The sequence below is a fragment of the Nicotiana sylvestris genome, chromosome 11, assembly GCF_000393655.2.
Source record: "Nicotiana sylvestris chromosome 11, ASM39365v2, whole genome shotgun sequence".
In the NCBI taxonomy this organism is placed as follows: Eukaryota; Viridiplantae; Streptophyta; class Magnoliopsida; order Solanales; family Solanaceae; genus Nicotiana; species Nicotiana sylvestris.
The window spans coordinates 163,109,936-163,121,589 of record NC_091067.1 but is presented as its reverse complement, the minus strand read 5'-3'; the positions used below and the strand labels follow the sequence as shown (position 1 = coordinate 163,121,589).

Sequence of the window (11,654 nt, the reverse complement as noted above, 5' to 3'; positions counted from 1 at the left end):
TGGACACCAAATTGACCATTTTACTTCTAGTTTTCCTTCAATACTAAACTAACAGACGCTAACTGGAGCTAATGGAATAGTTGTTGAAAAAACAAACAAGAAGGAAATCAATAGAGAGAAAAAAAAAAGAGTTTGAAACAAAGTAAAGTCCATCCCCCTGCTCCATTTCACTGCCGTAGAGATGGTTAACACCATTGTTAATATTGTTCAATGTGCTCAGTCAATCAACTGACCTCTTGTCACTTCTTTCTGGCCATGTCTCTTTTCATAAGCACGAAAGGTAGCTTATTTCGATGTGGAAGCAGACGTTACACTTATGTTGTTCCACATTTGTGATGTTCTCTTTTTTGGAATTACAACAACGTAATGAAGTAATGAAAATCAATTGCCAAAAGCAAGTGTGCCAACCAATGGACTGGCAAAACAAATAAATAATTAGATTAGTTGAATTACTAGGAATGCTATACACCTGTAAGCAGCCTTGACGACCAATACTAAAGTAACCGAATCAAGACTTGAAACAGTAAATGAGGATAAACACTAGAGCAAACCAATCCAGTACACAGCTTTTTATGAACAAGTTTGGCTTCTCAACTCAGTTTTTATAGGCAGGCAATTCAACCACGCTGGAATAACCTACCAAAGGACACAGAATAAGAGTCGTGGGGAAAATTACATTGGAGGAATATTGACCTCAAAATGTTATGATCCAACAAAAAAATTCAGGAGTAGTAAGTTCATTGAATTGGTTATAAGATAGCATCTTCCTCAGCTGATTGAATTAATTTCAATTCCATCTCCTGTTGAGGCAAAAGATATGACCATGTTGATTCCATGGTGGATGGTGGTAGTGTTTGCTGAAGATGCCTTAATACCTTAATCATGCGAATTACAGTTTCTTTTGTAGCAAGATCCTTTTCAGAACATAGAACCTACAGAAGAAGTAACAGTCAATACCAAATATTTACATATACATAAAAGGTTACCTTCGACAATATACTGAGACTGGCTAGAGACCTGTTAGTTGAATTGAAAATTTGAAAACAGGGCAAAAACAAAAATACAGATAAATGTAATTCTTCAAATTTCATAAGGTTTTATTACTTTTCTTACGAATAATAAGTAAAAGAATCAAAGTTGCAAAATCTATATATCTATCAAAAATGAACAACTTAATCTAGCATCTTTGATTTCAAACTGACCTCTGCAAAAACTGAAACTACTTTTGGAAGGTATTGGTAGTTGGGACCTAGCGGTTCTCTGTCCGACCTGAAAATGAGAAAATTGGTTAACATTAGAAGACCAAAAAGGCGTTAATACATGAGACACATTAGATTTTAAAAGCTTCATGTTAATGTTTAATTTGCTTACTGAAAACACAGTAACAACTATCAGCAAGATGCTTTTGTCAAGTTGGATCGCGGCATGAGAGAAGTCAATTATCATCTGTATTAAATGGTTTCACCCACCTATTGAAATTTTTGTTATACCAGAGTATATCAAAACTATTGCAGCTGCACTATCCTTAACTTGAACTAGTTACTACACTATTAATATGCTACTTCAAACGTTTTGTCTGGCAAACAAACAGGTTTATCTGGGGAAGACGTTTCTAATCATATGTCGCCATTAGTAATGTTCTCATTTTTGGTTATACAACAAGGTAAAGAAGTTTGATAAATCATACTGATGCAGGAATACTATAAAGTAATGAAAAACAGCCACAAAAAGCAATTGACCAATATTGCTGAGGTAACAAAACCAAGACTTGAAATAGTAAAGTAAGAGTAAATGAGGATAAAACTAGACCAAAAGAATCCAGTACCTTTCGACCATTGAACATAATTGTTCGTGAACAAGTTTGGCTTCAACCAAATCAGCTTTTATAGGCAGGCAATTCAACCAAGCTGGAATAACCTACCAAATGAGTTAGAATAAGAATTATGGGAAATTACATTGGAGGAGCATCATTTCGTCTATACAGACCAGAATATTATGTTTTACCAAAATTTAATGGATGAGCACATTCACAATGAAACAAAACCTTATCAAAAGGTATTAACAAACAACACACTAATTGCATGAAGCAAATATTTGCAGTTAATTTCCTTAACATATGAAAGTGTCTAAAGTTCCTTTTCTACTGACTGAACCACCTTCAACTATAGTTTATAGTTGTAAGGACAAAAAATCTTAGAAATTTGTATACGAATGTATCATCTGAGAAAGGAGAAAGAATCTCAGAATACATGTATGCAAAAAAATACGGGATATCTTCCTTTTTCGCATGTGATTACTAGTAGAAGGAATTAGTTGGGGGTATCTAAGAGTTAGGAGAACAAAATAAAAACAAGAGAATAAAAGATAAGAATGCATAACCAAAAACAAGGACATATACCTGGGCTGAGTCGATACTTTCACCATGAAACTGATATATCTTACCAAGTGTAGAGACAGCATTATCATATGCACTTTCATTTTCAGGTTCACGAGCACTTAGATGCGTAAGGACTACATAGATCCTTGAAAGAGCTTCTGGTTCAGGTCAAAAGATTAAGTAAGCAAAACATACATATCACTTCTTATTCCCTTCTCCATGATGAAAAGGATCTCAACATCACATTCAACAATATATACCTCCAACAAAAGGTTGGAAAAAAGACCGACCATATTCCGCCCAAAGGCCAAGTCCATAAAGAGCAGTCTGAACAAAACATCAACGAAAGCACTAAGCACAAATAGGAAATGATTGACTGGAAACTTTTGCAACCACTAAGATGTACAAACCTGTCTAACATTTGGGTCTTCATCATTGCTTGCTTCCAAAACTAAAGGAAGACATACATCGTAGTACCTAATTTTCACGTGACGCAATAGTCAATTTTGGGAACCCATTTAAGAAAAACCCAATACAAATATATAGACCTACTTTAGAGCTGCTTCAGGGCACTCCTCCACAAGAGAATCAAAGATGAGAATAGATATACGTCTCTCGTTAGTTGTATTATCCTTGGCCTTCAAAAAGCAAGAAAAATTGAATGTGGGAAGCAATAAGATATAAACAACTAAGAGTGTTAAGATGATATTGGTTATAACTTACCCACATAGGTAATAAATATGGCGACAACTCGTCAAGGAAAGGCAAGAAAGAAGTCTTGAAAGCTTTGATCAATGTGCGTAATATTTCACCAACCTAATAAAAAAAGATAGTATGATTCGAGAATTGTGGTAGATTCAAAGTGAGATGCTTGTAGAAAGACAACATTGTGTGCTCAATGTCTGAAGTCTATTCTTATATAGAACATACATAGCTGAGAACTTCTTCTTGTTGTTTTCTTTCTGCACTCAATAATTCAGCTTCCTCAGCATCAAAGTCTTCTGTTTTAGCTTGCTCTGTGAATTCTTGTTTTCTACTTGAACTTTCTGTAATGACATGCTTTATCTCATTGACGATGCTACGAACCTGACTTTCAGTGAGAAGTGGTACACATATCTGAAAACATATACTACAAAAGGATCATTATAACAGAAATACTTCTTTTGCCATTTTTACTTGTATTCTGCCACTGTTGTTGTCTCTTGCTTTGACACTACTAAGAAAACATCCAAAAATAATTTTCATAAGTTGACTTAACTGGGATGTGCTGAAATAAGGTTTTCTATGGAGTTCATCTAATACAAATTTAATAATCTTTCTGTCACTCACTAGTCTTACCTAGTCATGCCAAAAGAACTTTTGTGATTACGCGATCTGTCGTAAATTTGATTCGAACACCACTTTAAGCATTTTATTATGGTTCAATCATGCCTTTGTAGGTATTAATTCTGCATGTGTTCACACACATAACAAGAATCTATACAAGAGTTGTAGAGTTTTTGGCTAAAATCATCCTTCAACTATGGCTCAAAACTAGGGTACATCCTTGTGTAATAATAGTGAACAAAAAACATCCCTTAATTAGTAAAAAAGGGCAAGAATCATCCTTCCGCTAATTTCCGTTAAGAAATTAACAGCTACAACCAAAACTTGTGCCAAGCACATGACTTCTCCAAAATCCCCCTATACTTCTAATTCAATCCCTCCCGAAGCTACCCGGCTCTTCCATATTCAGTGAAACTAAGGCTTCAAAACCTATACGATTCTATGTTTAACTTCAGAAAACAACTAGAGCAACAAGATAAGTTATTTTGTTGAAGAATTGAAGCTAGGGCTATTGTCCATTACTTATCTTCCCACACCTCACAAACAAGGTAAAAGCAACAATAGCCATTGAATAAGTTTTGGCTTTTCCGCCCATTCTATTCTAGCAGAGGCGGAGCCAGGATTTGAAGCTTATGGGTTCGGGATTCTAGCTCCTTTAAGTTACAACAACAACAACAACACAGTATAATCCGACAAGTGGGGTCTGGGGAGGGTAGTGTGTACGCAAACCTTACCCCTACCCTAGGATAGAGAGGTTGTTTCCAATAGACACTCGATATCCTTCCCTCCAAGAATTCCCCACCTTGCTCTTGGGGTGGCTCGAACTCACAACCTCTTGGTTAGAAGTGGAGGGTGCTTACCATTAGAGCAACCCACCTTGTCTAGAATTTGTACATATTTCATGAATTTCACAAGACAAATACAGAGTCTGCACAAAAGCTACTGAGTTCAACCATATCCATAAGCAGAGGGCTAGCACCGCCCCTGATTCTATGGAGTAGTATTTTTGTTATTTCTCAAACTAAACATCTTCCTCATTCTTAAAAGCACCAAATCTCGTTGGTTGAAGCATAAGAAACAATAGGAAAATGTTGGCTCGAAGTTTAAGCGGCCGATCTTCCATCCCCAACAATGGTATTATTGATATTGCAGATTCTTTAAGCATTCGATTATATCATATACAATAGCTTTCACATTAACTTATACTGATATTACTGAATTTACAAAGTTCTAGTAAGTCTTTTATTTAATACTATAAAAGTTTATTATTTTAATATTTATTACATTGAAAGAAAAAATAGAGTTTTAGAAGCCTGCTTCGGTAAAGGATGAAGACGAGATGATCAGGAAGGATAAAATAGTGAGATTTGGGGGGGGGGGTTAAATTACGTGCTTGACACATGTTTTGGTTGCAGCTGTTAGATTCTTAACGGAAATTAACGGAAGGATGATTCTTGCCTTTTTTTTTATAGTTAAGGGACATTTTTGTTCAATATGATCACACAAGGATGTACTCTAGTTTTGAGCCATAGTTGAGGGATGATTTTAGCCAAAAACTCAGAGTTGTACTAAGCTTTCTTTTACTTTTAGTAGAATATAGTAACTTATATGAGTTTGGACAAGTGTCTTGTTTAGATCTTTAGTCATATATCGACGTGACCACAAAAATTGGAGTTATTTATTGTGTGGGAATGTATAGGCAACAGTTAGATCATATTGGAATATAAAAAGTTAAAACAGAAAAATACCACCATCATAGGAAAAAACTTGCTAACCTGCAGGCAATTATTCAATTCATACAACATGATTCCACATATTTCTGTCACAGGCTCCTGCGTGAGATAGCATATTAAGTGTCACTTTCTCTTTATCCAAATCGACCAAACTTAAAAAATTTACCAACCGATAAAAAAGAAAGAAAGAAACAACATATACTGATGTTAAGACAACCTTATGCAAAGCCTCTACCAAAGCCAGGACTATATAGTCTGACAACTTTGTGAAATATGACTCACTTCCACCTTGAGCAATCCCTTTCGCAACAGCCAGCTTAGCAGAACTCAACAGGAGGGACATGGCTTAGACAACAAAAATTAGAAATTTGCTTCAGCCACAGGAAAATTTACATGAAAACAAAGAAACCATATGAAATCACGAGAATTCTCACCACTAACAGCATATATCCTGACATCATTGCAGGTATAGAATTTCAAAAGCGGAATAAAAATTGAAACAGCCTGTTTCATGCACCAATGATGTCACTTGTTTAATTTGACTTCACTCAACGACACATGAGAAAAAGAAAAACATGCAGGTGATCATTCATGTCAACCTGAGAAATCCATGGGTAGAAGTCTTCCTTTAATATTTCAGCACAAAGGCATAGCATAGCACAGCTGCTAGCTTTCGCCCGTAGAACATCTTGTTTCTTGACATTATCTATACTGCAAGATGCGAAGCTTAAGTAAGATTCTAGGTACTCCATAATAACCACCTCTCCCAGAAGTCTTACTACTTCATAAATCCAAAGAAAGAACCAAATATTAATCATATTCAGAAGAAGTGATTATTTAATTAACCGTTGTTGGGTAAGGCAGAAACAGGTGCATAGGAAGAATTTGAAATTAGGATTTGGCAATCCAACTCAGACTTTGAGTCAGCAGCATGTGCAGAACATAGTGAGTAGAGGCTTGATGATGGATTACTTATCATATATAGAATCCTTTCTCTCTAGAGTGCTACTCCGTAGTTCAAGCTTTTGGCCGACATCCTTACTAGTTTCATCAGTTAATGCAGAATCATATGCAAATAGTATACACCGAGAGATTCCATCTTGTATACTATCGGTTAGCTAATCCAATACCTATTGGTTAGCATCATGTTTATCACTAATGTAGATACACAACTGTGAGAATATGGCTCTGATATTATTTGAAAGAATTTGAGCATCCAGCTTAAAACCTTAAGCAATAGGTGGAATAGAGTCCCAGATCTTTATAAGACCCTTTGGATGCCTGTTTATACACGACATAGTTCATCTATATAACTCAACCAAAAAAAAAAAAAAAAAAAGAAACCTAAATGAACTTGGGAGAAGTCAAACCTCAATGATAAAAGCTTACCTATTATCATCAAATTCATTAGTTCCATAGTCCGACTGTGTAGAGATGGTCATAGCAGGTTCAAGTTGAGCACATTGAATAAAAAAGGGCATGACTGTACTCATATAAGGAAGAAAATCCTGTCCAAGGCAATGAAAAATTCTACTATATGCCTGCAATGAAATAAAGAAAATAAAGAGAGGCCAATCCGAAAAGAAACTTTGATATTAAAATAAAGCGATTAACACATACTATTAGCAAGTAATTAATAAGAGGACCATCCCCCTTCGCTTGTACTCCTTGTAATGACATAAGCACTTCCATAACCTTTAATGACAACAACAGAAAGGATATAAATAAAAAGTAAGCTCTATGTTGAGAAATGACCAAAGGAAAATATCACACCAGCATATACCAAGACAAGAAAAAGAATTCCAGGAGAGGCAGAAAGGTATCCCTGACATTATTTAGCTGCACAAAAATTGCTGAAAGATGTAATAACTTAAACAAGAGTAATCTATACTATGGTTTAACTACAGTAAAGCCATCTGCCAAAGCATGACAAATAAAACAAGAACGAAGCAATCCCGACCAATAGCATCAATATACGTGTTCAGTATCCCATGAGTAGGGCATCCTAGTACACGAGGCATCCCGTGTTTATGCAGGGTTCGCGGGAGGGCCGCACCCCAAGGGGTGTGATATAGACACCTACCCTAATGCAAGCATTAGTGGATGCTTTCACGGCTTGAACCTATAGGTCACACGGAGACAAGATGGAACCAAAGAAGATGTGTTCAGTATCCCATTAGGATGGCGTCAATATACGTGTTCAATCAATGGCATCAATTTTTGTGTTCAATCAATGGCATCAATATATGTTTTCAATACTATGGCATAATTGGTAGAAAACCTGCTTTTCGTCTCCCCTAAATTTCTCTTTGCCAACAGCCATCGCAACAGAGCCTATGCACTCTATTGCGGGTTGAAGAATGAGATTAGATTTCAGATCTGTGTTCCTCAGGACAGCTTTCAAGTGTGACATAACAGTGTCATAGTAGGTTCCGAAGTGCTCCTGTTGACGTATAAAATATTAACCTTCATGATATCAGTAGATATAGAACTGAGTAAAAAAGAAATGCACCAGTTAATACCTTAACAGAGTGAGATATACTAGTTATTGCAGTTAATGCTTGTTGTTGGACTATTGGTTTGTCATTCTGCATTTCAAGCAACAAAAGGACAAAAAAGATATCATTAATCTCTTGCACTTGTCAGCAGTGATACCTACAATTTGTTGCCTCTATATTCGCGCACCTGTAGAAGTACAAACAGTTTGCTAACTATTCCATCTAGGTAAGATATTGAAGTTTCTGGCTTGCCAAACAAACAGAAGAAGCAGAGAGCTCTAGTGGAAGATGCCTATAGAAATGCCAAAAGAAAGTAAAAAGACCAAATTAGTTGGCATCAGCAACTGAATGGAGGAGTAACGTCGCATCTATCAAATCTTTAGCCTTATGATATTTTTCCAAACTTTATTTGAAGGGTAAACTTTAGATTCATCTCCTGACAATCAGTCATAATTACTTCCTCTATGATCTCATTGCTCTTATTGCAGCCAAAATAATGTCAAAATAAAATTTTCCAGAAACACATTGTCGAAGCCAATAGATAAAACTTTAATAATAATTGTGCAAAATTCCAGAAGTGATATTACACAATACATCCTTAATTTGCCTCATGTAGCAGAAAACAACAAGTTACTAAGGAACAATTGGGTACAAGCGCTATGACTATGCAAATGAAGCCATATATAGCCAAGCAACTTCTCAGAGTATGATTACATAAAGAAATCAAGCAAATGCAATAAGATGAGTGGCCTGATAAAGAAACTACTCAAGCATTCAAAAACCAAACTTTTAAAATTGAAGGCATATTAAACCTAGGCAAGGTTAAAGATTTTGATTGTATGGTATATGCAACCCCTTGTAAAGGTGCAGTTAGGAAAAATACTTTTGCTGCTTGTTCATGTATCAATGATAATCTAATCAATTTTTAGTTTGACATTGTTCTTTGGGAACACTTGCAGCATCCTTAAATTGTATATAACAAATAGGACAGACCTGCACTTGTGGATGAAAATCATCCATAGCTGCAGTTAATGAAAGGAATATTTTATTATGATATCGTTCTTGCATATCTGGACGGAAGTCAATCAACAATGAAGAAATTGCCCTACAAGCAGCCCATCTGACTCGAGGATGAGGATCTTCGAAACATTTAAGAACCATATCAACCACCTGCTCCAGATTCTTATTCATCACCTGTAATAGGAAAGAAGCCATGATTCCAAGGTAACCGCCTAAGAGAAAACAAAATCTATGAGATGACTTTAAACAATAAACACAATATAAAGTATTCTGGTAAATTAATAGGACGAGGGCAAACTATCTTATAAATTTAAGCAGTTTTCCAGCAAAAACCACAGCTTAAACGCTACGAGTTGAATAATATCTGTTATAATCAAACTATAGCCATTATAAATACAGAACTAAGATATGTATTGTTGTACCTTTAAGCAACCTTTAGCAATGAAAGCAAGTGCAAAGATAGCTGCATGGCGCTTCTCCCACTCTGGAGCATCCAAGTAAGTGCATAGCTGCTCTATGGCAATATGAGCAATAGATTTACCTCCTAATGCACGAGAAAACCGATCTAAACACTCTTTACCAAAACTGAAGTTACTTGTTTCCCCTGTATCATCTTTCATGATCTCGACACTATGCCAAGCAGGGTCATCCTTAACATCTAGTAATAACTTCAATAACAATGCAAAACATCTGCTAATAAACAAGGGCAGCCTCTTCATCATACCAGGGGCCCTCTTTCTTGTCTCCACCAAAATAATCAAAAATTCAATTGTCAAGTGCCTCGTCCCCTCTTTCAAGCGCTCGTCCTCTGCTATCTCGAACATGGTAGACACCACATCCGTTAGCTGCCTCCTCAAGAACCTAGGCTCATCCTTCGCAAACTTCATTAAAAGTTTCAGCACGTCGTGTGCTGCGATCTCCTTATCACTGTTGCTCAATGTATCAGTCAACCTCTTCAGTAGAGCTGGCAATAGCTCCTGAAACCGCTCCTTTTGATTTGACTTTGATACGCATTGAAATTGAATGAAGGTGATCGCAGCAATCATGCCGGTAATACTATAATCAGGATCGAGGTTATCATCATGTAGTGTATTAAGTAACCGGGAGTGCACCTGTTTTACCCAAGGGACTACTGTATCGCCAAGGTCGTGAGCTAGTTGCCCAAATATAGAGGAAGCTGACTCTATTAACTTGAATGAAGATGAATCAAGGCATTGGTACAAGAATGGCAACAGTTCAGGCCAGTTGTTGCGGGGGAGAAGTGAAGCTGCTAGACCTGAAACAGTGTCACCGAGGTGTTTGAGGATGGATTCAGATTCTTCAATAGAGATACGCTCAAGGAGAATAGCTTTGATGGTGGATTGAGTTGACTCACTTAGATTCCACCAAGTGAAGAAGTCATTATCAGAAGTAAGCAACTTCCTAAGGAAGACAGCACACTTTTCACGGGAATCAATGTCAGAAGAGTCGATAAAGATAGAAAGCTTAATAGCAAGGGAGTCAGGATCCTTTGTGCTCCGCATGTATTCGGAGATAAATGTTTCGAACGGAACATCCATTACTGTATTTTGAGAGAGACGAGGAGTATGGAGTTGGTTGGAATGCGGTGTATCCGACATTAAATCAAATACTAAGGTCAACTCTTCTTGTTTTTCAAAAATTACTAAGAGCACTTTTGGGCATAAGAATTTTTTTACTTTTTTTGAAAATTTTCACTTTTTTTTAACCAGTTTTCGTCATAAAATTTTTAATTTTCATTTGAAGATCAATTTTAAAATTTTTTAAAATTTAAAAAACTTGAACTTAGGAAGAAAAATAATTAATTTACTCTTGAACTTTTAAAAAGAAAAATAATTTGGCAGAACTATTTTTAGAAACCTAACAAATAATTTAAGACGGAATGTAATACCTCTCGTTAAAAACATGGGTAGTTAAGTAAATTGCCAAAAAAGAGAGAGAGAACAACTAATAAATAAATAAATAAATAAAAAAGAGTATTTAATGGGCCTTAACTCATGAGCACAGTGATATGGCATTAGGAGAAATAATGTTAAAATAGCACGGCCTAGTTAGTTTTTGAACTGGTCATTCAAAAATAGTCAGTATTTGCCAAGTCATTGAAAAGTAGCCATTATTTTGCTGCAACAGAGACCGGTCCAACATAATATACTGGCGTTAGGTGCACATGTGTATGAATTTCCAGCATATTATGCTGGATCGGTATACTTTGTTGGCTCCAGTATAATATACTGAAGTGTGGAGCATCGGTGCTCCAATCTCCAGTATATTAAGTATATTAGACTGGAGTTCCAGCATAATATACTCAGAGGTGGATCCAAGATTTAAATTCAATGGGTTCAACTTTTAAAGATTTTATCATTAGCCCCATTATATTTTTAAAGTTATGGGCTCATATCTACTACATTTATGATTTTAATGAATTTTTACATATAAATTTTTACTCCGCATAAAAAATTATGGATTCAATTGAACCCGTGTATAATGCATTGCATCCGCCCCTGAATATATTAGAACTCCAGTATATTATGCTGGAGTATTTTTTTGGATTTTGAACAGTGTTTTTGTTCAAATTTATCTTTACATGAAAAGTGGCTAAATTTCAATTACTTTTGAAACTGTGACTATTTTTGAATGACCACGCGTAAATCTGGCTATTTTTAAATTTCTCCCGAAATAACA

General features: G+C 35.8%; 1 protein-coding gene across 2 annotated transcripts; it reads right to left on the bottom strand.

Annotated features, from left to right (window-relative positions):
* Positions 1-411: 411 nt before the first annotated feature.
* Positions 412-10,554, bottom strand: LOC104225517 (uncharacterized). Of its 2 annotated transcripts, XM_070163136.1 has the most exons (20): positions 9,377-10,554; positions 8,928-9,128; positions 8,122-8,226; positions 7,959-8,024; positions 7,718-7,879; positions 7,057-7,131; positions 6,826-6,977; positions 6,036-6,147; positions 5,871-5,940; positions 5,654-5,781; positions 5,479-5,535; positions 3,308-3,493; positions 3,101-3,193; positions 2,930-3,015; positions 2,788-2,854; positions 2,638-2,704; positions 2,399-2,535; positions 1,826-1,917; positions 1,203-1,269; positions 412-932 (listed from the first exon to the last, which is right to left on the bottom strand). In XM_070163136.1, exons 1-20 carry the CDS (start codon positions 10,511-10,513, stop codon positions 750-752), a joined length of 3,243 nt encoding a protein of 1,080 aa, XP_070019237.1. In that variant the 5' UTR covers positions 10,514-10,554; the 3' UTR covers positions 412-749. The 2 variants fall into 2 exon arrangements, with proteins under 2 accessions (XP_070019237.1, XP_070019238.1); XM_070163137.1 differs by lacking the exon at positions 8,122-8,226.
* Positions 10,555-11,654: the final 1,100 nt, after the last annotated feature.

Bases quoted from the DNA above. Each gene is read 5' to 3' on its own strand.
- LOC104225517 (XM_070163136.1), bottom strand. From the start codon at position 10,513: ATGGATGTTCCGTTCGAAACATTTATCTCCGAATACATGCGGAGCACA. The intron at 7,880-7,958 runs GTATTAACTGGT...ATACGTCAACAG, and splicing joins GTATATCTCACTCTGTTAAG to GAGCACTTCGGAACCTACTA. The intron at 1,270-1,825 runs GTACTGGATTCT...TCTCATTTTCAG, and splicing joins TTATGTTCAATGGTCGAAAG to GTCGGACAGAGAACCGCTAG.